Source organism: Myotis myotis, unplaced genomic scaffold, assembly GCF_014108235.1.
Source record: "Myotis myotis isolate mMyoMyo1 unplaced genomic scaffold, mMyoMyo1.p scaffold_m19_p_8, whole genome shotgun sequence".
NCBI classification, from domain to species: Eukaryota; Metazoa; Chordata; class Mammalia; order Chiroptera; family Vespertilionidae; genus Myotis; species Myotis myotis.
This window is the reverse complement of record NW_023416390.1, coordinates 47,654,299-47,681,843: the sequence shown is the minus strand read 5'-3', so window position 1 is coordinate 47,681,843 and position 27,545 is coordinate 47,654,299. Positions and strand designations below refer to the sequence as shown.

The 27,545-nt window shown below is 40.9% G+C and overlaps 1 protein-coding gene across 3 annotated transcripts; it reads left to right on the top strand.

Annotated features, from left to right (window-relative positions):
• The first annotated feature begins 10,384 nt into the window (after positions 1-10,384).
• KLHL23 (kelch like family member 23) lies at positions 10,385-27,158 on the top strand. 3 transcript variants are annotated; one of them, XR_004969533.1, is made up of 5 exons: positions 10,385-10,807; positions 11,661-12,875; positions 18,503-18,655; positions 23,697-23,840; positions 25,449-25,586. XR_004969533.1 is itself a non-coding variant. In XM_036320460.1 (4 exons), exons 2-4 carry the CDS (start codon positions 11,663-11,665, stop codon positions 25,757-25,759), a joined length of 1,677 nt encoding a protein of 558 aa, XP_036176353.1. In that variant the 5' UTR covers positions 10,389-10,807; positions 11,661-11,662; the 3' UTR covers positions 25,760-27,158. The 3 variants fall into 3 exon arrangements, 2 of the variants coding, with proteins under 2 accessions (XP_036176353.1, XP_036176354.1); XM_036320460.1 differs by lacking the exon at positions 23,697-23,840 and having other exon boundaries at positions 10,389-10,807; positions 25,449-27,158; XM_036320461.1 differs by lacking the exons at positions 10,385-10,807; positions 23,697-23,840 and adding an exon at positions 11,093-11,394 and having other exon boundaries at positions 25,449-27,158.
• Positions 27,159-27,545: the final 387 nt, after the last annotated feature.

Here is a 27,545-nt window from a genome sequence, read left to right as displayed (position 1 = left end):
TGTGCTAGGGCAGTGGTTCTCAACCTTGGCTGCACATTAGAATCACCTGGGAATCTTTTTGAAATCCTGATTTCTGGGCCTCATCCTCCGGAAATTCTGTTTCTTTGTTATGGGGTGGGGCACGACATTAGTAACAAAGAAACAGAATTTCCGGAGGATGAGGCCCAGAAATCAGGATTTCAAAAAGATTCCCAGGTGATTCTAATGTGCAGCCAAGGTTGAGAACCACTGAGCAAGGCAGTATTCATATGAAAACTTGACTAGGGCTGGAGGCTCTGCTTGCAAAATGGCTCACTCGCATGCCTTTTGGCAGGAGGCCTCCGTTACTCATTGATGGTTATCACAAAGTCACATTTTATTGTTGGTTGTTGGCAGGAGGCCTCTCCAAAGAGCTGCTTGGGTGTCCTAGAGCCATGGTTTCCTGCCAAGTGAGCTGCTATCCAAGAGGGAGTGCAAAGAGAAAACTACTATGCCTTTTGTGACCTCCTCGTAGAAGTCACATACCATTACTCTGCCATATTCTGTTTGTTAAATGAGAGCGCTGAGTCAAGTCCATGCTCAAAGAGAGGGAAATTAGACTTCCTTTTTGAAGAGGGAGCCAGAGAATGTGTAGATATAATAAACCCTGGCCGGTGTGGCTCGGCTGGTTGGGCATCAGCCTGTGCACCAAAAGGTTGCTGGTTCAATTCCTAGTCAGGGCACTCCCCCGGGTTGTGGGCTCAATCCCTGGTCCGGTGCAAGTGGGATGTTTCTTCTCCCTCTTTAAAAACCAATAAACTAAGTCATTTCTATTTCTATGTTGTTGTTTTTTTAATGTTTGATATGTCCTTTTCTCATTTATCTGTAGGGTCTTATGTTCTTACCTCTTTTTCTGAGTAATTCATATATGGAGGATATTAATATTGTCATATTTGTAAAAAATATTGTTTGCATCATTTTGTGTTAATATTTTCTAAATCTTATTTTTTAAAATATATTTTTATTGATTTCAGAGAGGAAAGGAGAAATAGAGAGATAGAAACATCAATGATGAGAAGGAATCATTGATCAGCTGCCTCCTGCATGCCCCCTATTAGGGATCAAGCCCGCGACCTGGGCATGTGCCCCTGACCGGAATTGAACCTAGGACCCTTCCTTCTACAGGCCGATGCTCTATCCACTGAACAAAACCAGCTAGGGCCTAAATCTTATTTTGATTATTTCTAGATAATCTGGTCTTAATCTTTAATTGATTGATTGATTGATTGATTTTTATTTCAGAGAGGAAGGGGGAGAGAGAGATAGAAACATCAGTGATGTGAAAGAATCCTGCATGCCCCCCCCCCCCTCCTGAGAATTCCTGGTTTATGGGTCAACTCTCAATCACAGAGCTACACCAGCCAGACTTAATCTTTATTTTTAAATATAAACATCTAAATTGAACATGTGGGTTATTCTTTAGGTTGTATGAGACAAATATATTGATACACACTAGCTAGGCTTATTAAAATGTAAGATTTTTGTTCTCTAAAACATTTCCTTTGTAAACAAAAGAATCCTATGTTTCCCCCAATAACAAGCAACTTCCTTATAGATATTTTTTACTATATTGAAATGTGAGCTTATAAAATAGACATATTAGAGTTAATTGTGAATGGAAGAAGACTTAAATATTAAAGTCATAATAGGATTGGATAGAGAAGGAGGAGCCTCCTATCTTGGTAGACAGAATCTAAAATGGCCCCAGAGTTTTCCCACTCACTGGTATACATGCCATGGGTAATCCCCAGCTCTGTGTACTTGATGTATTTTACTACTGTGATTAGGTTGTTTTACAGCAGGGAGATTATCGGGGTAGACCTGACCTAAGTACCTGAGCCCTTTAAAGCAGAGAGTTGTTCTAGCTGGTAGCGAAGAGGAAGTCAGTGATTCACATGAAGATGCTACATGCCACTGTGGGTTTAAAGATGGAGGGAGGCATGTAGTAAGTACAGTAATGTGGACAACCTCGAGGAGCCAAGAACAGGCCCTGCTTGACAGCCAGCAAAGAAACAGGGACTTCAATCCTATAATTCTGCACGGAAATGAATTCTACCAACTGCCGTGTGAGCTTGGAAGAGGACCTAGATGAAAAACACAGCTCAGGCTGGCAGCTTCATTTCAGCCTGTGAGACCTGAGCAGAGAACCCAGTCGCACTATGTTCAGGTTTCTGACCTGCAGAAACTGTGAGATGATATATTTGTGTTGTTTTAAACTGCTAAATTTGTGGTATTTTGTTATATAGCAATGGAAAGTTAATACAATAGCTAATACCATGTCCCAGGAAATAGTCTACTTTTCACATGCACATCTTTTTTATAACTTATACATGCTTGACAATTTATACTATACTATAAAGTAATGAATCATTTTTTATTCTCTGACTAGCCACCAAACATTATGATGTATGAAGAGATGCTAGTTAAAATGTCTCTGCCTTACAGAGTTTTGAGGATGATTTAATTTTTCTGCTAACCTATTTTCTAATTTTTATAATATGACTGTACTTTTTAAAGAAGAAAAACAAATTTAAAGAAATAAAGCAAACTTCCTGAGAGATAGAGCATAGCCCACAACCATCTGCCAGTGAATGGACCAGAGCTGAGCAGCTCAGACAGGGCTGATTACATAATTTGTAAGGCCCAGAGCACAGTGAAAATGTGGATCAAGTGAAAATATAGCAATTGTACATACTAAATACACTACTCTTAAAGCCATAGATCCAGAATATTTTTCCCCATATAAAATGCCCTTATCACCAAGTCCACAGCCTTGTCACAGCACAGCAATCACCATCTGATTGTTTAATATTTTTGATGCCTACTTAATCATATCCTTCCTATGTTAAATACATATTAGGCTTCTTTTCCATCCAGGTGTCATATGATTGTGGCACACATCTTTTAGATTAAATCTGCTTTTGTAGTAGTGCAGGTATAATCTTTTGTAGTACAAGTTATAATTACATCTTTATTCTACTTTTTAAAAATATTATCTGATATGCCCACATCCTTATTTATTTTTACAACATTTGGCTTTTTAAGCTCCTGGTTTATACTAGCTATAAAGATATGTTAGAGTAAAGTTTCCTTCATGGTCTCATAAATAGCTTCAAGAGATGGCTGATACAGCAATAGGGGCAACTGCAGGCAGGCCCCATACAGGCTAGAGTAGCTCTATTAATAGTGTGAGTGGGACTGGAATTTATAGCCACTTCACTCTTCCTATTATCAGATATGCTTTTTTTCAGAAGATGAGAGTCCTTTATTGGCCTAATAACCCCACAGCACATCTTCAGATGAGACCAGTTGTAGAGAATTAACTAAATTGTTTTACCTGATACTCTCATCTTGTGCACTCTGTTGGGTTTCTTTTTTAGGTAGACAGTGTGATAGTTCTGTTGTAGGCAGATGTTTTGATATGCTTTATAAAGGCTTATAAATATATTCCAGGCCAAAAGCTAAATCTATCTTACTTGTTTATGCCATACAGACTGATGATGTCTGTGTGATAACGGTTCATATGGAAACAAAATACTAACATAGATGTTTCCCAACACAGAAATTCTTAGAAACTCCCATTTATGGAAGATATTACTTAGTAAAATATTAGTTTGTCTTTTTACATATCTAAACAACTCGTAAAAAATATTGACAATTAAACTACTATTTTCCACATAAGAATTTATAATTAGTCCAACATGGAAAACTTGCTCATTCACATTTACCAGTATTATACTAATCTACATTTATATTCTGGGTTTTGTTACATGTCAAAATCACAACTGTTCACAACCTGGTCAAGCAATATGTTATTCTTGGTTCAATATTTAAGTATATTCTTTCAGGGATCTATTAACGATTTAGCCTCTTCGCATTTAAATCCAGAGAAAGATCTTATTGCACAATTTTAAGAACGAAAATACTTCATTCAACAAATATTTTGGGGGTTCCTACTAAGGGACCCCCCCTACACAAAACAGAAACCGGTGGAAGGATAAGAAGGGTAGGCCTAGAAGGGAATGGCAAGAAATATTCAAAGTGATGAATACCAAGAACCTACAACCAAGATTAATTTATGCAGCAAAGCTATCATTCAGAACTGAAGGTCAGATAAAGAGCTTCAAAGGTAAGGAAAAGCTGAAGGAGTTCATCACCACCAAACCAGTATTATATGAAATGCTGAAAGGTATCCTTTAAGAAGAGGAAGAAGAAGAAAAAGGTAAAGATACAAATTATGAACAACAAACATGTATCTATCAACAAGTGAATCTAAGAATCAAGTGAACAAATAATCTGGTGATCATAATAGAATCAGGGACATAGAAAGGGAATGGACTGACTATTCTTGCGGGGGGGGGGGGTAAGGGGTGTGGGAGATGCGGGAAGAGACTGGACAAAAATCGTGCACCTATGGATGAGGACAGTGGGTGGGGAGTGAGGGCGGAGGGTGGGGCGGGAACTGGGAGGAGGGGAGTTATGGGGGGGAAAAAGAGGAACAAATGTAATAATCTGAACAATAAAGATTTAATTAAAAAAAAAAAAGAAGGGTAGGCCTATGTCTTAAAAAGAATGATGTCCCCTTAAAAGAACTTACAGTTTGAAGAGGTAGAGGGAAACGTACATATGTAATGTGTAATACCAAAGTATGCTTCATAAAGCATCTTAGTAATCAGCACAAACAGAAAGTACTTAGGTCAAGGAAGGACTGGATGACCAGACAGCACTGTGTTTTGTATTCATTCAATTGATTAACTGAAATATAAGAGAAGCTTTTTGAGAAAAGTGGGTTGTGATCCACACCTTAAAGGATGGAAAGGAGTTAGAGAAATGGAAAGGACTTGCCAGAGCTTCCCAGGTAAAGGAAATAATGTGGCAGTGAGGATAGCAGATTCATGAGGTAGTGATGAGGCAGCTGGCCTGAGGAAGTAAGTTAAAGGTTGAACGTGGGGAGTATTGGAATAAAGCTTTGTAAGTGGGTTTTGGCTAATATATGGATAGGTTTGAAAGCTAATCAATTGAGTTTGATTTTTTTCTGGATCTATGGCCAGGGCCCAAACACCATTTTCTTCACCTCACTCTCCTTTACTTACTTCATCGGGCCAGTTACCTCATCACTACCTCATGAATCTGCTGTCCTCACTGCCACATTATTCCCTTTACCTGCGAAGCTCTACCAAGTCCTTTACATCTCTCCAAATCTATAAATTCAATGCAATCTCTATCAAAATACCAATGACATTTTCCACAGAACTAGAACAAATAATCCTACAATTTATATGAAATCATGAAAGGCCCCAAATAGCCACAGCAATCTAGAGAAAGAACAAAGTTGGAGGTATCATGCTACCTGATTTGAAACTATACTACAAACTATAGTAATCGAAACAGCATGGTACTGGCATAAAACACAGACACACAGAGAAATGAAATAACAGAGATCCCAGAAATAGACCCCTGCCTATATGGCCAATTAATATATGACAGAGGAGGCGAGAACACACAATGGCGTAAAGACAGTCTATTCAATAAATGGTGTTGAGAAAATTGAACAGATACATGCAAAAAATGAAATTAGACCACCTTTTTACACCATATTAAAAAAAACTCAAAATGGATTATAGACCTAAATATAATACCCCAAACTATAAAATTCCTAGAAGAAAACATTGCTCTTAGTAGTATTTTTTCTGACATATCTCCTCTGGGCAAAGGAATCTAAAGAAAAAACAAACAAATGGGACATCAAACAAAGTTTTTTTACAACAAAGAAAGCCATCAACAAAACGAAAACAGTGTATTGAATAGAAGAAGATATTTGCCAATTATGCATCCAATAAGGAGTTAGTATCCAAAATTTATAAAGCACTCATACAACTCAGCACCAAAAGAAACAACCCAATTGAAAAATGGGCAGAGGATCTAAATAGACACTTTTCCAGAGTACACTTTTCTGTTGCAGATGGCCAACAGAAATATGAAAAGATGCTCAATGTCACTAATCATTAGAGAAATGCAAATTAAAACCACAATGAGATATCACATCACACCTTTCAGAATGGCTATCACCAATAAATCCACAAATAACAAGTGTTGGAGAAGATGTGGAGGAAAGAGAATCCTCGTGCACTGTTGGTGAACTTGCAAATTGGTGCAGCCACTATGTAAAATGATATGGAGGTTCCTCAAAAATGTAAAATAGAACTACTTTATGACCGAGCAATTCCACTTCTGGGTATTTGAAGAAATCCAAAACACTAATTTGAAAAGATAAATGCACCCCTATTTTTATTGTAGAATTATTTACAATAGCTAAGATATGGAAGCAACTCAAGTGCCCCTTGATAGACAACTAGATACAGAAGAAATGGTACATATATACAATGGGATAGTATTTGGCCATAAATCTTATCATTTGCAACAACATGGATGAACCTATAAAGTATCATGCTAAATGAAATAAGTCAAACAGAGAAAAACAAATACCACATTATTTCACTTATATGTGGACTCTAAAGAATACAATACATGAGAACCTGGCGGAAGAACCTGGCTGGAGAACCTGGCTAGGCTGCCGATCAACTGAATGCTGTCTCCGTGTCATTCCTTCTTCGCCGACTCCGTCCACACCTTTGGGAACCCCTGGACCTGCTGTGGCTGGACCCCAACAATTGGCGCCCGAACAGGGACATGAACCCTGGACCCAACAATTTGTCACCCTCCCCTATGTTCCATAATCTTACACACATCCATTAGTAATATTTGCCATATGTTCAAAGAGCTTGTTGTTCCTTTCCTCCCCTGTCCCTACCTCCAACTCTCCCACCCAGTCCCAAAGCTCTTCTTCCTTCTCAACAGCTTTTATTCTCTGCCTACCATTTACCCTCTCTGCTGGAAACTGCTTTCAGATCTCATGTCACGATCTTTCTCAATTTATACTCTTGTTTTGTTGGAGCACATTTTTCAGTAGCTTTCTAAGAAAGAATTCATGGAAAATAATTTTTTGAGCTAAAAAAAAAAAGAATACAATACATGAACAAAACAGAAACAGACTCATAGATACAGGGGAAAAACTGATGGTTACCAGAGGGGCAGGGAGTTGGGGGCTGGCTGAAAAGGGCAAAGGGATTAAGAAGTACATATTGGTAGATACTAAATAGTTACAGGAATGTAGAATACAGCGTAGGGAATATAGCCAATGACACTGTAATAACTATGCATGGTGCCATATGTAAAATAATACTGAATGTCAAGTGTAATTAAAAGTTTGTTTAAATAAAAAAAAAGTTTGTTTAAATAAAATAATAATAAAAAAAGAATGTTTACTTTATCATTTTCTGGGAAGCATGCCAAAAAGGCTTTTCCAAGACATATCAACTTCCGGGCAACCTATGCTGGTTGTGTACTGTACAACTGAGTACATACAGTGTTCACATATTACACTCTACTTGAGTGGAATGAATTGTGCCAAGCACGACCTACAGAGCTCTATGTTGTGGCCATATAAATTATACCCACTATTTTTTACTTAACAGCAACTTGTTGAACCCAGTGTGCAAGCAAAGTACACAAAATTTCCTGTAGATATCTGCCATCTACACACATCGATAATCATATCACAATTAGCATATCAAACATTTAATGAGACGGCAATACTTAGTGGGAAGATGTACTAATAAGGTAAAAGCAATAAGCAAATAAATAGAATTGTTATTTTTAGAAACCAAGAGTCTTTTGAAAAGCAAAGTGTGATGTCAAATGGCATCTAACTCCATGCCAAGCTTGATATCTGCCAAGAGTTGTTTATGTTTCATCCCCAGGGTGGCCCTTTATTTCCTTTAGACTTGGACTCACAGATGGCACATGTTTTCTTGAACAGTGTCATTAATTTATTTAACATATTGCTAATTATATGTTCTGAGTGCATCAACTGTATTAGTGTTTGTAATGGTCTCTTTGATAAAGCATGTGGGAAAGAGGAACTGCGGGCAATACCTGCAGGACCTGCTCTTCTCCCGGCAACTTGAATCAGTCTAATGTGTACTGACATACACTTTTTCTGCTCTTTTTTTTATTGACATATAATTGACATATAGTTGATATACATTATGAAGCAGTAAGTCCCAACTAGGGAATGTTAGGCAATGGAAGCAAATGTTTTAATTAATCTATGCAGCAACCTGAAATAACTCTGCTCAATGGAAAGAGTAAATTCTGCTATTCAAGAATCATTTATGCCCTAGCTGGTTTAGCTCATGGATAGAGCGTTGGCCTGCGGACTAAAGGGTCCCAGGTTTGATTCTGGTCAAGGGCACATGCCCAGGTTGTGGGCTCAATCCCCAGTAGGGGGTGTGCAGGAGGCAGCTGATTAATATCTCTCATCATTGATATTTCTATCTGTCTCTCCCTCTCTCTTCCTCTCTGAAATCAATAAATTAAAAAAAAAATTTTAAAGAATCATTTATCACATGCAGCTATGATTCTAGAAGCTCCTAATCTGAATTAGCCAGAGCCTATAATTATTTCTGCACATGAACCTTATCATCCTTGCCACTAACAGCCATCTCCACACTTCGGTGACAAACATGGAAAGGATGACCTATCTTCAATCAGTCACAATCGTGTCCTTGAGTGACAATATCATCAGAAAATGAAAGACAAACTGCCTATAGTTACCATTAACTACAAAGTTCATAATTTTTTGAAGAAATGTTAATAAGATACTAATTTCCAAATTGAGGTTTTAAATATCCTTTCATTATAATAGCTAACTAACATTTATATGCCACATCTTAAGTGCTTTCATATTTTTAATTTTATCTTTCCAATAACCTTATGTTAGGTTCAGAAAGTACTGATTTCTTGTATGTGTTTTACAGATCAGAGAACGAAGGATCAGAGAAGTTTAGTAACTTGTTTAAAGTTACATGTTAGATACATGGCAGAGATGAAATTGAAGCCTGAAACTAAGTCTCACTTATGTTTTTTCTCTACTAAACTGTTTACCAGATGTTGGGATTTTAAACCTTTCATTTTTCTTCCATTTTGGGTCCAGCATACTAGTACATTCTTCTAACTGCAAAAGAAGAATCACATGATGCCCTTGATTAGAATGCAGATTCCTAGGTCTCCATCCCTGTGAAGTCTGGGGATGCTGCATGACCAGCATCCCGCATAATTCAATTGCGATGGTCTGACATGTGGAATTAAGCTAAACCCCCTAAATGAGAACAAACAGCTTTTTTTTTTTTTCTTTTTTCAGATCTTGCTATAGCAAGAGTCAGCCACCCACACTTGCCCTTGGCAGAGGCTCAGACAGGCATGGGAATGGGAAAGCTTTACATAAGAGTGAGAAAAAGGGGGAGGTCTCAGGTCTGCTCTGATTGGAGATTGCTGGCCTGGGCAATCTGCATGGGCTACTAGAAACAGAGGTATTTTATGCCACTGGTTTAGGGAGTCTAGTTGGCTTTCTCTGGTGGCCCTGAGTTGGAAGTAGAGTCTTGACCAGTGCTGCCTGTTCTGGTCCAATTGCTGCAGAGGTTGTGATTTGGCTTCCTGGGCTGCTTATGTCATTCAGAGTTCTGTTGTCACCTACGACCTGGCCATTGTCCATTTGTGTAGTCTGCCTTTCAGGACACTGAGAGAGAGACACTGGGTCTCTGGTGTTGCTTTCATCCAGGTCTCCTTCCTCCCTTAAGAAGGCTAGACTCTAAGCCAGCCGTGGGCAAACTACAGCCCGCAGGCCGAATCCGGCCAGTTTGAAATGAATAAAACTAAAAAAAAAGACCGTACCCTTTTATGTAATGATGTTTACTTTGAATTTATATTAGTTCACACAAACACTCCATCCATGCTTTTGTTCCGGCCCTCCGGTCCAGTTTAAGAACCCATTGTGGCCCTCAAGTCAAAAAGTTTGCCCACCCCTGCAGCTCTGTGACAGCTGTATCCACCATTCTACTACCAGAGCCTCGCCCTATCAGGCACTCAAGAAAATCCTACAACTAAGTGAATGATAAATGAAAACATTCGATATTGGCTTTTGTTGGATCAGAAAATGAACTTTCTGGTGTAGCCCATGGACATCCTTACGTGTTGGACTGGCTGTCACCAGGAGGAAGACTGGTGACTCCTCTGCTCCAAACACGGCAGCCTGAATCCTTGGCCCTGGCTGCTCCCAGCCCATCTCAAAGCTCCCAGGTGAACCCCTGGTGCGCACATCACCCCTAGGGGCTCCCTCCAGGGTGCGGTGCTCGGGCAGGGTGGCGTTCGTGGGAAAGCCGCCGCTACTCCTGGCATTTTGAAGACAACCTCAACACCAGACCTGCCCTTGTGCTGCATTCTCTCCCTTCCCCTCCACCCCGGCCGGCGAGAGCTACTGAAGGAAGGGAAAAGGGGACTCCCTCCCCCACCCCGACATGTGCTCTGAACTCAGGACTTAACGCCGAGTGTGTCTCTAGTCGAGGGGAAATGCTCGGGGGAGTATGTGCTTGAGACAGACCCCAGGAGAGGGGAGAGCCACCGGCCCCGCGCTGTCCCGTCCCGGGGAAGCCGGCCCACCTGCTGCGGGGGCACCGCCCGGAGCTCCCGCGAGTGGCCCGCGGGGGGCTGTTCGGTGGGAGGCGGGGAGCAGCCGGGGCACCAAAATAGGCGCCGTTTGTGGGCTGGAGCTGCACTAGCAGGCAGCCTCCGCCGCGCCGCTTCCAAAGATGGTCAGAGGGTCCGGCGGCGCCTCCGCCCCCGCTCGCCGCTAGCCCGCGGGCCAGCACCCGGCCCCGAGCCGCCGCCGGAGGTAGGTGCGCAGCGGGCCCGCCGCCCGAGACCCGCGGGCGGACCGAGAGCGGGCGAGCGCGGGAGGGCGAGGCCGCGCCGCCTCCGGAGCCCGCGGCGGAGGCGCGGAGACAATGGCCGCGCGGGCGCCGGGCCGGCTGAGCGCGGGGCCGCCCGCCGCGCCGTCCCACACCTGCGGGGCGTCCGGGGCCGAGGGACCTGGGCACCCGGCCCGACGGGCGGCGGGCGGCGCCCTGGGAGCCCCCGTGCCGGGCCGGGGCGGGGCGGGAAGCGGGCGGGAAGCGGGCCCGGGCGCGGGGGCGCGGAAACCCCTGGCACCGCGGGGAGGGGCGCGCCGCTCTCCTTTCTCGCCTTCCTGCCTCCGGAGAGGCACAGGGCTCCCCTTTTCCAGGACCTCGGTCCCATTACCTCTCGATCATCCCCCGCTTGGCATCTCGAAGCGGCCTGAAAGCGAAAACGGTTGAATGGGGGTCGAACCGAGGCCGGCCCCTCTCGGTTGAATGGGGTGACCCCTCGGGCACTTTGTTTGCCAAGAGCGGGATGTCTCTCAGACGCCTGCTCGGGACAGATGGAGACGGTGTAATTGGGGTAGGAAATAATTTTTTTTCTAGAAAGGACTATTGAAAAATCCGGGGGCTTCATTTCAGGCTCCGAGCTACCCTGAATTTAAATTGACCATCATCCAAATTACGAAATAGTCCATCCACTTTTTGCATTTAGAATGTTGAACTTAGTCTAGTTTTGGATTTTATTTGGCGCTAAGCAGTCATTCTAATGATTGGAATGTTTAGTATTGATTAATTGAGGTAATATGCACAATTGAAAGCACGTTTATTGTTTTATATTTATTGCAGCCATGGCTCTGAAAGGACAAGAAGATTATATTTACCTTTTTAAGGACTCAGCGCATCCAGTGGATTTTCTGGATGCATTCAAAACATTTTACTTGGATGGATTATTTACTGATATCACCCTTCAGTGTCCGTCAGGCATAATCTTCCATTGTCACCGAGCTGTTTTAGCTGCTTGCAGCAATTATTTTAAGGCAATGTTCACAGCTGACATGAAAGAAAAATTTAAAAATAAAATAAAAATCTTTGGCATCCACCATGATATTTTGGAAGGTCTTGTAAATTATGCATACACTTCTCAAATTGAAATAACGAAAAGAAATGTTCAAAGCCTGCTTGAAGCAGCAGATCTGCTGCAGTTCCTCTCAGTAAAGAAAGCTTGTGAGCAGTTTTTGGTAAGGCATCTGGATATTGATAACTGTATTGGAATGCACTCCTTTGCAGAATTTCACGTATGTCCAGAACTAGAGAAGGAATCTCAGAGAATTCTGTGTTCAAGGTTTAAGGAAGTATGGCAACAAGAAGAATTTCTGGAAGTCAGCTTTGAAAAGTTGCTTTTTATCTTGTCCAGAAAGAATCTCAGTGTTTGGAAAGAAGAAGCCATCATAGAGCCAGTTATTAAGTGGACTGCTTACGATGTAGGAAATCGAATTGACTTCCTGTATAATCTACTAAGCTATATCAACATAGATATAGATCCAATGTATTTAAAAACAGCTTTAGGCCTTCAAAGAAGCTGCCTACTAACAGAAAATAAGATACGGTCTCTGATATACAATGCTTTGAACCCCATGCATAAAGAGCTTTCCAAGAGGTCCACAGCCACAATGTATATCATTGGAGGCTATTACTGGCATCCTTTATCAGAGGTCCACATATGGGATCCTTTGACAAATGTGTGGATTCAGGGAGCAGAAATACCAGATTATACTAGGGAGAGCTATGGTGTTACATGTTTGGGACCCAACATTTATGTAACTGGGGGTTACAGGACAGATAACATAGAAGCTCTTGACACAGTGTGGATCTATAACAGTGAAAGTGATGAATGGACGGAAGGTTTGCCAATGCTCAATGCCAGGTACTACCACTGTGCAGTCACCTTGGGTGGCTGTGTCTATGCTTTAGGCGGTTACAGAAAAGGGGCTCCAGCAGAAGAGGCCGAGTTCTATGATCCATTAAAAGAGAAATGGATTCCCATTGCAAACATGATTAAAGGTAAGTGCAGATTATGCTTATTCTGTATTTTTTTAGGTGTATAAGGTTAGGCCAACAGTCTTGCTTCTCTTGCAAATAACTTGAAAAAGAATTTACTTGGAATGCTACCTAGGAACTAGAGTGGATTATACAAATAATGTGCAGAATGTTCCAAGTAAAAGCATAGTATAGCAGTCCCCAACTTGTCTGAGATTTATGTGTTTAGAATACTCAGGCTAGAAAAGACATTTTTATATTAGAAACCAGTATAATTCATTCTTCTGACTCTACAACCTGTTTTGAGATCTATTTTTTATTTTCTTATTTTTAAATATATATTTTTTGATTTCTGAGAGGAAGGGAGAAAAAGAGAAAGAGAGAGAGAGAGAGAAACATCAGTGATGAGAGAGAATCATTGATCAGCTGCCTCCTGCTCACCCCATACTGGGGATCAAGCCGGCAATGAGGGCATCTACCCTGACTGGGAATGGACCTTTCGATACACGGGACAATGCTCAACCCACTAAGCCACACCAGCCAGGGTGATCTTTCATTAAAACCTTGAAAGTTTTGGCCCCTGAGGGTATAACAAATTACATTCTCTCAAAAACTAGATATAGGCTCTGCTTTTTTTTTTTTTTAGTTGAATTTATTGGGGTGACATTGGTTCACAAAACCATACAGGTTTCAAGTGTACAACTCAACAAAACATCGTCTGCACGTGGCATTGTGGTTCCATCACCCAAGCAAAGTCTCTTTCTGTCCCCATTCTCCCCCTCTTTGCCCACCTCCACTTACTCCCCACTGCCCTTTTCCTCTGGCAGTCACCACAGTTATCTGTATTTATGTGTTATATAGGTATGTTATGGTTTGTTTGTTTGATTTTTGCTTGATTCCCTCACCTTCTTTCACAAAATTAAAGTTCCCCCCCCCAAAAAAAAGCTCTCTCCCCTCTGACAGCTGTTAATCTGTTTCATATATCCATGCATCTGCTTCTTTTTTGTTCCTCGGTTTATTTTGTTCATTAGATTCCACATATTAGTGAGATCATATGGTATTTTTTAAAAATATATTTTATTGATTTTTTTACAGACAGGAAGGGAGAGGGATAGAGAGTTAGAAACATCGATGAGAGAGAAACATCGATCAGCTGCCTCCTGCACACTCCCTACTGGGGATGTGCCTGCAACCAAGGTACATGCCCTTGACCGGACTCGAACCTGGGACCCTTGAGTCTGCAGGCTGAGGCTCTATCCACTGAGCCAAACTGGTTAGGGCGAGATCATATGGTATTTATCTTTCTTTGACTGGCTTATTTCACTTAGCATTATAATCTTCAGGTTCATTCATGCTGTCACAAAAGGTAAGGTGTTCTTTCTTTTTTTTGTATGGCCTAGTAGTATTCCATTGTGTAAATGTACCACAGCTTTTGGACACTTGGGCTGTTTCCAGATCTTGGCTATTGTAAACAATGCTGTTATGAACACAGAGCTGCATATAGTCTCTCGAATTAGTGTTTCAGGTTTCTTTGGATATATTCCTAAAAGTGGGATCACTGGGTCAAAAGGCAGATCCACTTTTAATTCTTTGAGGAAACTCCATACGGTTTTCCACAGTGGCTGTGCCAGTCTGCATCCCCACTAACAGTGCACAGGGTTCCCTTTTCTCCACATCCTCGCCAGCACTTCTTTGTTGAGCCTCTGCATTTTTGATTCAAGTCTTGTCTCATAGTGTTAAAGAGAGAGGCAGGCACTAGCTGTTTGGTACTAGATTAGCCTTGCTCTCCTTCCCTCCCCCCGGAAAAAAGCTACACTGGAATCTTAATTACATTTATTTTTTTGGTGCTGGGGAGCTGCACTAAAACAATTGGTGGTTGGTTACCAAATTTGTGTCATTTTATTCCAAATGTTTCTTCCCAGGCCTTTCTGTTTCTTTTTTAACACTGGCGAGGGTGTGGGAATCTGACCTGGCGTGGGAATCTGACCTGGTATGATCCTTGGATGACAAGCAGGAAGCCTGAGAGGCAAAATAGCCTTGTGATCAGGCACACTGCTTCTGAAATGGAACTGCCCGAGTCCAAATCCCAACTTTCCACTCATTTGCTGGCGAGCTTCGGCAAATGGCCGTCTGTACAATGGGGGTGACATTACTTAGTTTAGAGTTTTGAGAGGACTAAATGAACTTATGCCTGGGAAGCACTTACCAGCATTAGGCATTGTACTCAGGAACGTCATTATAGAAGAACATGACAGCTTTGATGGGGCGGAAGTATTTTTCATCTTAAATCCTGACCACTCTCCTTCATGCCCAACGGTGCAGAAATGGTTGGTAGGGTGGGAAAAGGTGGCTTAACGCCCGCTGCTATTGCTGCTCTGATTTTTGACTCTAGCTGAGCATGACCCCCACTTAACAGATTTTCAGTCCCCTCTCCATGGTGATTCCAAAGGTCCTGTCCGACTCCTCTTTTACAAAAGAAATAAGGCCACTGCAAATATCTTAGCAGTTACCGTAAACCTAGATACATTCCTGCCTCTGTTTCTTTTCTTTTTTAAAAAAATGTTTTTGTTGCCTTAGCCAGTTTGGCTCAGTGGATAGGGTGTCAGCCTGTGGATTGAAGGGTCCCAGGGTCAAGGGCATGTACCTTGGTTGCAGGCTCCAGGGCGAGTGCAGGAGGCAACCAATCGATGTTGCTCTCACATTGATATTTCTCTCTGTCTTTCCCTCTCTCTTTCACTCTCTCTAAAAATCAATGGAAAAATACCATCGGGTGAGGATTAAAAAAAAAAAAAAGATGTTGAAAAACAAATATATAAATAATAAAATAATTTTAAAAATAAAAAAATGTTTTTGTTGATTTCAGAGAGAGGAAGGGAGAGGGAGAGAGGGATACAAACAACAATGTTGAGAAAGAACCATTGATCGGCTGCCCCCCATTGGGGATCGAACCTGCAACCCCGGGCATGTGCCCTGATGGGAATTGAACCTCCTGGTTCATAGGCTGGTGCTCAACCATTGAGCCACACCTGTTTGGCTGCCTCTGCTTCTTAATGATAAGTTTCGGTGATTTTTTTTTTTTTTTTAAGTTTCAGTGATTTTGTAGTTTACATTATATTGCTTTGAGGGCAGAAACCTATGACTTTACTGAAATTTTGTTAAAACTTTTGAAGCAACGCTTGCTGAAAATAAAATGCTGCAATGGTGTATCCACCATGAAAGAAAGCTGAATGTGTTCTTGATAGCTTAAGAGGAATGGGAGGCCCTCATATGCAAAAGCCCTCCCTCACCTACCAGCTGGGTTTGAAATGTCAAAGTTTTATACTTTCACCTTGAAGGTTTGATTCCTGATTATACCTCATCATCCCAGGGAAGGCTAACACTTTGTCAGTTATGTGCAGTTTTGGCTAGTTCTGATGCTCAGACTCATGCTGAACTTTTAGTTTCCCGTTCTTATGTAGAAAGGAGAACATTTTCCCCCAGTTTGTTTTATTTTGTAGTCTCTAAGTGAACTAGCTTCTTTCCCGGGGAATGAGACCTTAAATTGGGTAGAGTCAAATTTCAAATTAACTTTCTTTTTTGGTTAAGGGAGGTACAGAGAAGAAATAAATAGATGGCTTTTTAGGAACTCGTAACTTTTCTTACCCCTCTCATCATAACTGCCCTGCTTATAAACTCACTTTTGGCCCAGCTGGAGTGGCTCAGTGGTTGAACATCAACCCAGGAATCAAGAGGTCATTAGTTCTATTCCTGGCCAGGGAACATACTGGGTTGCAGGCTCCATCCCCATTGGGAGTGGGGGTGGGGATGGGGGCGGGGGGCGGAGGGAGGAGTACAGGAGGCAGCTGATCAATGAGGTTTTCTCTCTCATTGACGTTTTTATCTCTTGATCCTTCTCCCTCTCTCTAAAAATCAATAAAAACATATTAAAGAAATAAACTCAGTTTTGTTTTGGAGTAGAAATGAACGAGGAGCCTGAACTGCACCCACCATGCAATATCCGAAAATAAAAGTCGGTTGAAAGATTAAGCTGACATTTTGACTAAAATGAGCTTCATCATCATTCTTTCTCTCTTCTTGTTCCCCTGCCGAAACCATTTTCTCTTTCTCATTTTTCTGCGGCATCAGCGTTTCCCGGTTTTCTGAGCTAGGGACCTCGGAATCCGTCTTGTCTTCAACTCAATCAGTCATCAAGGCCCTTCTGTTTTACCTGTGTCTCTTGCCGCTGTGCACCTTCCTCTATACCAGCCGTTCTCAACTTGTGGGTCGCGATCCCTTTGGGGGTCGAACGACCCTTTCACAGGGGTTGCCTAAGACCATCGGAAAACACATATAATTACATATTGTTTTTGTGATTAATCACTATGCTTTAATTATGTTCAATTTGTAACAATGAAAATACATCCTGCATATCAGATATTTACATTACGATTCATAAAGTAGCAACATTACAGTTATGAAGTAACAACGAAAATAATTTTATGGTTGGGGGTCACCACAACATAAAGAACTGCATTAGGAAGGTTGAGAACCACTGCTCTATACCAAGACTGCTTCTAACTCAGGCCCTCAACACTTTGCACCTGGACCAATTCTATCCTTCTATGCTGTAGTTCCTCCTTTCCTTTGTTTAAAAACTTTAAAAATCCTGTTGAATCGCCTTAGCTGGTTTGGCAGAGTGGATAGAGCTTGCAGACCAAAGGGTCCCGGGTTCGATTCTGGTCCTTGGTTCCAGGCTTCTCCCCAGCCTGGGCCCTGGTCAGGGTTCATGCAGGAGGCAACCAATTGATGTGTTTCTCTCACATCAGTGATTCTCTCTGTCTTTCCCTCTCTCTTCTGCTCTCCCTAAAAAAGTCAATGGAAAAATATCCTCAGGTGAGGATTAACAACAACAACAAAATCCTGTTGAATCAAGTGCAAATTTTTAAATTGGGCATCAGGATTCTTTGCCACGTGGCTCCAACTTACTCTGCCAGCTTTAATTGCCACAGGTCAACCCCAGGTGTGTCACCATCCCTTCCAGGGTGGCAGAATCAAAACAACTACTTGAATTGTCCAGTAAGCCTTTGCACTTGCCTTGCCCTCACTTCAGTGGCTTCCTCTCACCTCTGCCTGACAAAGTCCTACCTACTAAGGCCCAAGTCAAATATTGCCACCTCCTGCCATGATTTCCCTAGTCAAAAGTAATGTCTCTTTGTTTTGCACATCCACAGTAGTAGGTCTGTACCCTGTATTCTAGTTGTGTAAATGTCTCATCCTCTTTTAAAAGAGTATAAGGAGCCTTTCTTTTTATTTTTTAAAAATATTTCTATTGATTTCAGAGAGGAATGGAGAGGGAGAGGGAGATAGAAATGTCAACGATGAGAGAGAATTTTTGATCGGCTGCCTCCTGCACGCCCCACACTGGGGATTGAGCCTGCAACCCAGGCATGTGCCCTGACCAGAAATCGAACCGTGAACCCCTGGTTTATAGGTCGACGCTCCACCATTGAGACACACTATCAGGGCAGGAGCCTTTCTTTTTCATTCTTCTATCCCTCAGAGCACCTAGGACAGTGCCTTATATCTAGTATCCATAACAAAGACAATACAGTTATTCATTGCAAAGCAGAATGAAAGATCAATCTGAGGATGTGATTTTAATTGACACACAGGTGTGGGAAATGCTACTGCCTGTGTCTTACATGAAGTTATCTACGTCATTGGTGGACACTGTGGCTACAGAGGGAGCTGCACCTATGACAAGGTCCAGAGCTACAATTCGGATATCAATGAATGGAGCCTCATCACTTCTGGTCCCCATCCAGGTAACAAAATGCTGTCTGAATAGTGCATTTCGTGATACACAGCCTATCAGTGTGAGAGATGGCTAAAAATGGGCTGGAAATAGGAAAATGCTAAGTTTATAGTAGATTGCACATGGGTTTAATTAAAAGGCTCAAAATAGTCATGTGTCCATGTAACAATAATCACAATTTAGATTATTCAGATTAGATCATGTCTACAGATACTTCCCCACATGTCATTACACAACATACATTTTAAGCCTCTGTGAATAAAAGTAGTTTCTTTAAAAAAAATTTTCAGCCCTAGCTGGTTTGGCTCAGTGGATAGAGCATCGGCCTACGGACTGAAGGGTCCCGGGTTTGATTCCGAACAAGGGCACATGCCCAGGTTGCAGGCTCGATCCCCAGTAGGGGGCATGCAGGAGGCAGCCAATCAATGATTCTCATCATTGATGTTTCTGTCTCTCCCTCTCACTTCCTCTCTGAAATCAATAAAAGTGTATTAAAGAAACATTTTTTTCACTTAGATTCTTTTTTGTCTTCCTTATGTGCTTTTTTTCATTTACATGCATTATATAAAACATAACTTTTATAGACAGATAAAAGGCACTAGTCTATCAAATATTGGGAAGGGTACCGAGTGATTCGGTTCAGCAGGAGATGTTTTCTTCTTTTAGAAGCATACTCTTTCTGGGTTTCAATAACTATTAAGCACTCCCTCCTACCACGTGTAGAGCCTTATGTTGGCCTTACTTTAACAATCATAAAGACATGTCTGCCCACAAGGAATGGCCTGCTTTCTATGGTGTCTTTTGTTCTTTGACTTGTGTCTTTGAAGAACTTGGGGAAAGCATAAGCTATGTCCTGTTACAGTTATGCCTTATGTTTAAGTTTCTCATTAGGAAAGATTTATATCACCAAATCACCATACTACTTTGAGTCATTTTCCATATAGCATCAGGCTTCCATGTGGGTTACTGGGGAGCGTAACTGAAATTCACAAGCTGGAACCCTCTGAGAGTAATAGTAACAGCTAACCTTGAGCACTTCTCATAGGCCAGATATTAACTAAACACTTTGCATGTAATATTACCTTAAATTCTAACCACAACCCTGTTAGTAGGTATTGTTTACCTGTTACATATTTGGAAATGGAGGCTTAGAAAGGATAGGTACCTTTGCCAAGGACACACAGTTTGGAAGTGATAGATGAGGATTCAGTTCAGACAAATTGCATAACCTGTGCTGTAACTACTAAGCAGGCTGCCTCTCCTTAAGGGAGCAGGCTCTCCTGCTTTTGACCAGTGCAGCTACTAATACCCATAGGTCACATATGTCATCTCACAATTCAGGTAGAGCACACCTGGATCAGGGGCTGCATCTCCGTATGTCATGGGCTTTGCATAAGAAGACACTTCAGCCTCAGGCTGTCCTGGCTCTGAAGATGTCATGGAATGGAGAGACTGTTTCCTAGTAGCCCATATGTACTATCGCAGACTCCCACCACTTTCCATATGACCAATGAAGTTATAATGGAAAATAATATTAACAGCTCATATTGATTAATAGCTAACATTTATTCAGTAAGAATGTGCCAGGAACTAACTATGCCAATAGTTTTACATGTGTTCATCCACGTAAACCCTACCGCAATCTTGTGAGCTAGATGCTATTATTATCTCTATTTTCTAAGGCACACAGTAAATAAATTGCCCAAGGTCAGCCAGCTAGTGCTCGTTAGAGGTGAGGTTTTAATCCAGGCAATCTGCCTGGGAACACCATGCTCTTCACAACTACACTGTTATCTCATTTGATCCTCCCGTTAACCTTATGAGTTAGCTATTACTCTGATTTAGCTTTACAAAGAAAATCCAATATATGAAAAGTCAGATTAACAAACTAGAGGATAGTTATTTACATTATAAATAATATGTATTTCATAAAGGAGTTCTTTGAAAAATATCCCATAGCATGTTCTAATTACATATAACTTGTTCACTGCTTGAAAAAGTCTAGAAGTCAGTGAGACTTAAGCCAAGGTGTGAAAAGCCATGACAAATTGAAAAATCAATTAGAAATAAATATTAAATTACAGTATAAATCAGGGGGAACTTATAATCCAATTTTTTAAAAATTTATTTTATTGATTATTTTTTTTACAGAGAGGAAGGGAGAGGGATAGAGAGCTAGAAACATCAATGAGAGAGAAACATCGATCGGCTGCCTCCTGCACACTCCTTATTGGGGATGTGTCTGCAACCAAGGTACATGCCCTTGACCAGAATCGAACCTGGGACCCTTCAGTCCACAGGCCGACACTCTATCCACTGAGCCAAACAGGTCAGGGCTATAATCCAATTTTTAAAGTTTTGATTTTCATTAGACTTTTCCCTGAAGTAATATAAGAAACAAAGTTATCAAATTAGCACTCTGCATGGGATATTCTGTTTGGCTCTTACAGTGTTTAAAATATTTTTGAACTGGCTTGTTACCAATATTTAAAATTCAGGAGATTTCAAATAAAAACCATGATTTCTGGTCTTAGAAAACTTGGCAGGTCTGGCTCATATTCCTTCCTGACAGCAATCACTGTGGCCAAGTAGTGGCTGTTGCCTTTAGATGATGTCAGTAGTATCTCCCATTCTCCTCACATCACAGAACTAGGGCCCGTGCTGTTGTTTTTACCCCTAGCCTGCTTCATTCTGCTAGTCTGTTATCTCCTTAGCCCTTAGAGCAGCGGTTCTCAACCTGTGGGTCGCGACCCTTTTGGCGGTCGAACGACCCTTTCACAGGGGTCACCTAAGACCATCCTGCATATCAGATATTTACATTACGATTCATAACAGTAGCAACATGACAGTTATGAAGTAGCAACGAAAATAACTTTATGGTTGGTTCACAACATGAAGAACTGTATTTAAAGGGCCAGAAGGTTGAGAACCACTGCCTTAGAGGCATTTGGATCTACATTGTCTAAATTATAGCAAGGTCTGCTTCTTTTTTTCTTTCTAAATATATTTTTATTGTTGATAGTATTATAGCTATCTCCCATTTCCCTCCCCTTTACCCTCCTCCTCCCTGGCCCTACCCACCCTCCCATGTACAAGGTATGCTTCTTAGCATTTTAGGAGCACCTCCTGAAGAATGTCTTATATCTATAAGTCTACCTTATATATAGCTTAGACTACTATTATTTTTAGAACATAATATAATCATGATCTTTTAATTTTTAACGTTTTTTAAAAATTGATTTTGAGAGAGAGAGGATAAGATAAGGAGAGAGAGATAGAAACATCGATGTGGGAGCTAAATATCGATTGACTGCCTCAAGCCCAGGCATGTGACCTGACCGGGAATCGAACATAATATTTTTTGAGACCTTACTTGGGGAAAGATATCATTCCAGTTATTATGTAAGATACAAAGATAATTAAAGGATAGTCTCTACTACCAAAGGAACTCAGAATCTGGTAGCAAATGTACATTCATAATGGGAATACAAGACAATCTTACAACTACCTGCTATTGAAATTGAGGGGAGAGAGAGCTCGAGTCTAATTAAGGGGAATCTAGAAGCTTCAGGAGTAGCTTGTTATGATTTAGGCCTTAAAGAATGGCTGTAATTAAGGAAGGTAGTTTTTGAGGAAGGTTTTCTGGCAGAAAATTAGCCAGTGAAGGAAGGCAGAAGGGAAAGTTCCAGGTTTATTTCAGTTTCTGGAGTAGATATATATGAATGAGATGTAAGAGGGTAGAATGAGAGACTGGATGAGAAAGTTCAGTTGAGGAGTGTACCATGGAGGGCTTTGGAGGGCTCTCGATTCCTGGAGAGACTGGTGCTGCAGAGCATACAAGCCTCATCTAAGGCAACAACCACTCCTTGGCCACAGTGATTGCTGTCAGGAAGAAATATGAGCCAGGAAAATTTAAAAATGGAGAACTGTCAGAGGTGTCAGAGCAAGAGAATGGGGTGTGATCCGTTCTAGTTTTAAGAAGAGAGCTCCTTTTAGAATAGATTGGGAGAAAGACGGCAGTGAGATCTACTAAAACTATTGGTAATAAACCAGGCAGGAAATGCTGAAAGCCTGAAGTGGTGGAGTAGAAAATGGGCAGATATGAGGAATGTTATAGATTCGACATTGATTGAATTGGTAGTGATTGCTGTTTTGACTGATTAGATATAGGAAATGAGGGAGAGAAAGTAGTTGAGAGTCATTCCAAGGTCTCTGGCTGGTTGACTGGGAGGATGGGGAGGATTGAAGGAAGAGCCAATAGGAAGGGAGAAGTGGAGAGATAATGAGCTCAGTTTTATAGTTGAATGTGAAAAATGAGTTGGATAACCAGAGGAGCTGTCTAGAAAGCAATAGGAATTGCGATTCTGCAACTCAGGAGGAAGAATGCAGCTAAATATAGATCTGGGAATTGTTTACTTGGAGGTGATGGCTATGGGTGTGGGGATGAATGAGATGTCATGGGAGGGTGGGACCAACAGTACAGCTATGGGCAGAACCTTGAGAAATAGCATTAGTTAAGGGTTGAGTTGAGGAAGAAGAGAGCATGAAGAACAGTGAAGCAGCTGTAAGTGATAAAGGAGAAAAAGCGGTGGATGGCTGTGTCATGTGGGAAGAGAGCTCTCTCCTGGCTCTCCAGAGTAACAGCTTAGCTCTTGGTTCTTACTTTCCAATGGGATAAGGAAGTTATGTTACATAAGCTGTATAGGTCTCTTTAGTCAGAAGAGTGATTGCTATCTTGACTGATTACATACAGGAAATGATGGAGAGAAAGGAGTTGACAGTCACTCCAGGGTCAACGTCAAATCTATAACATTCCTCACATCTGCTTAGGAAAAAAAAACATTTGAAATCATTTCAATGAGTATTTCATACATGAAAATATTGTGGTTGTCTCTGAATCCTGCATGGGTTTTTTCACTTCACTCATGTAATACCTAATGCAGACTGCCATGCATTTGTAGTAAATATTTGTGTGTAAACTCAGAGCCGTGACAAATGGCACTATTCTCATGCTTGGTTTGAAATTGTTCATTTATTCATTTGTCTAACAGATATTTGCTGAGTGCTTTCTATATGCTACTTTCAGTGCTGGGAGCACAATAAATAAGATTCAGCCCCTGGGCCTCAGTTACTTCATAGAGTGACCAACAAGAAACAAGGCAGTTACAGCTGAAGAAGAAAGAGTTTCCATCAATGTAATAGAACTTTATGTTGTATTTGGGTAATGGGAAAAATTATCAGGAATCACTGTATTTTATTTTTAATCTTCACCCAAGGATATTTTTTCCATTGGTTTTGAGAGAAAGTGGAAGAGAGAGGGCTCAGGTCAGGGAGGTGCCTGTTACTGAGGTACATGCCCTTGACCATTGTCGAAACTGGTACCCTTCGGTCCAAAGGCTGACTATCTACTGAGCCAAACCAGCTAGGGCAGGAACCACTTTATTTTAAATATACTTATTGCTATAGGAAGATTGAGATATCTTTCTTTTCTTTTTTAAATATATTTTTATTGATTTCAGAGAGGCAGGGAGAGGGAGAGAGAGACAGAGACATCAATGATGAGAGAGACTCATTGATTGGCTGCCCCCTGCATACCGCACATGGGATGGAGCCCGAAACCCAATCATGTGCCCTGACCAGGAATTGAACTGTGACCTCCTGGTTCATAGGTCAATGCTCAACCACTGAGCCATGCCAGCTAGGCAAGATAACTCTCTTAATATACAAACCACAAATAGAGGGTTTTTGGGTAAACTTTGAATAATTTAAGAAAAGCCTCGTGAACTCATTGTTGAATCACATCAACTCATAAAATTTTTGTGTCATCATGAATTTTCACAATAACCATTTGATGGAATGATTCATATCCTCCTATATAATAAAAGGCTAATATGCAAATTGTCCTCTCAGGACTTTGACCAGGAGACCTGGAGTTCAGTCACTCGCTATGATGTGCGCTGACCACCAGGGGGCGGTGCAAAACATGATGGGGCACTGAGGGATCGAGGGAAGGGGGAGGCAGGGAGGCGGGGAACCTGATTGGCCCTGATTGCTGGTCAGGCCTAGGGACCCTAACCGTGCACAAATTTTGTGCACTGGGTCTCTAGTAATTTATATAAACAATGTTTCACAAATATTTTAAGCAACTAAATCCAATAAAAATTCTACGTGTATATAACTAGAAAGGAACAAGTGGGTTTTTCAGAGGTGGGAGAATTCTTATTTTCTTGTCAGAAACTTGACAACAACAGAATGTGGACTCAAAACAAAAATGCCCATCTTCTGAGTCTTCTTTAGCCTTTAAAACCTAGATAGCAAGAACTTAACTGATAAGAATTTGTCTTCCATTCTTAATGGGGAAATCACATTTTTGATCTCACATTGTCTCTTTCTGAAGAGGGGCTTATAAAGCTTTTCTTTCACAAAATCACAGGAGGGCATATTTAGGCACAGAAGGCAAAGGGTACAATTTATTCATTGATCCAACAAACACTTATTGGGTCCATATACTTGCCATTCTCCAACTGGAAATGGAGCAGACAGCAGGGATACAGGAAACAAGTCACACACCAGATCATGAAAAGTGCTATGGAGAGAATTAAAACAGGGTAATGTGGTAGAGAGCATGGCAGGTGAAAGGGAATGGATCTTATGGCCCAGTGTTGTGGTAGTGTGTGCTGGAGTCAAAATGTCACGACTATTCTATGTTTGTATGCATAATTATAAAGGATCGTTACATCACCACCCTAAGGTATCTCTTTTGTTTGTTATCCTACTAAAATTTGCTTTTTTCTTTTTAATAGAATATGGACTGTGTTCAGTTCCATTTGAAAGTAAGCTCTATCTAGTTGGTGGACAAACTACAATCACAGAATGCTATGACCCTGAACAAAATGAGTGGAGAGAGATAGCTCCCATGATGGAAAGAAGGATGGAGTGTGGTGCTGTCATCATGAATGGATGTATCTATGTCACTGGGGGATATTCCTATTCAAAGGGAACATATCTTCAGAGCATTGAAAAGTATGATCCAGACCTTAATAAGTGGGAAATCGTGGGTAATCTTCCAAGTGCCATGCGGTCCCACGGATGCGTTTGTGTGTATAATGTCTGATTGGATCTGTAGAAATGACCGAGTAATCACTGTTTTGGGGTGTAGTAAAAAAAAAAATGCAGAGTTTGGAGTTCCTTGCTTCTTGTTTTGGCCTGGCGCATAATAGGTAAATTTTCATTTCTAACACCCACTCTATACCTCAACCCAGTGATGAATGATCAAGAGAAATCTAATGTATGTTTGCAATTGAAACAATGGGGTTAGCTAGCATCTATAATCTCTGATTTTTGAAGGTGGTATGGAATATTGGACACTTGGTAAAAGGTGAAATGCCTTTGTAGTAAATTTTTTCTCCTGGTAGCATGAACACTGGGTGCAGGACAGAATCATTCTTTGGAATGAAATGTCTCTTATGACCCTCTAATGTAATTGACAGTGTACATTAAGGTTCTATTTAGCTAGTAGGGAATTTGAAATTTAAGGAGGGAATCTTCTCTACCTCTGCAAAATCAACACTTTAAAAAAAATTTTTTTTATCACCTTTAGAATTATTTAGAATGTGGTCTTACTTTAAATCTAGGTTTTTTTCCTTTGTTGTGTGTATAATTCATTGTTATTCTTTATTTACTGATTAACATATATATAAGATACTGTGCAAAAGATAATTATTGTTGAGAGTTTACAAACTAAATGTAAAAAAATGGCATATCTGAAAAATTGCAAAGAAAATAGCCAAACATTTGCTGATGGTAAGAACTGTTTTTAATATTCAGCTTTGATATAAATCACTAGGTTAGGTATCTTTCTTTTAAGCATGTTAGAAAATCCTCTTTATTCTTAAGTATAGACACGTCTGCATATAAAATTGAATTTTAGAGCAGAAAGCATGCAGAACAGTTGTGATATAGTAGAAAATACCTTGATTAGAAGTTTGCATCCATTTCCCAGCTCTGCCACTAACTAGAACCTCTCCTCAATTAGAGGTTCCCAGCCCATCATGCACACAGGCACTTTTGGTCATACGTGTGCCTAGATGTGGATCCTCATAACCCTTGGGGCAGCCATAAGTGGCCTGGGTGGCTGGAATTTCTGGGCCAGCAACACCTTTGTCCATTTTCTATAATTGTCCCTGTGTGCTATAACTTGAGAAAAGTTGGGAAACGTTGCTTTAGTTAACTCATCTAAACTTCTAGTAATCTGTTTAGACCATCTATCCACACCCTTCATTTTTTTAAAAAGAGACAGTTATTTTTAACTTTAAATACAGAAGTTTAAAATTACTTAACACTTCTTTTTTTTTAATTTTAGAAAGAAACTGTGTAAATGCATTTACTTTAGATGGCATTTAAATAGATATAATGCCCTGGCCGGTTTGGCTCGGTGGATAGAGCGTTGGCCTGCGGACTGAAGGGTCCCAGGTTTGATTCTGGCCCAGGGCACATGCCCAGGTTGCAGGCTCAATCCCCAGTGGGGGGCATGCAGGAGGCAGCTGATCAATGATTCTCTCTCATCATTGATGTTTCTATCTCTCTCTCCCTCTCCCATCCTCTCTGAAATCAATAAAGAAATATATTTAATAAATAAAATAAATAGATTCAACCCTTTTGGATTGCAACCTGGTACTACATAGAAAGAGCCATGAAATTGACCATATCTTTGCCCTTAAATTCTACTCCTAAAAAATAATGTAAAAACAAAACAAACCAAAAAAAGGCAAATGCATGAAGATGTTTATGTCTGTATTACTTATAATAGCAAAAAATTGGAAATAATCTACATGTTAAAGAAGAAAATGGGCTAATAAAAACAGTGAAATGTTATACTGCTATTAAAATAATGATTTGGA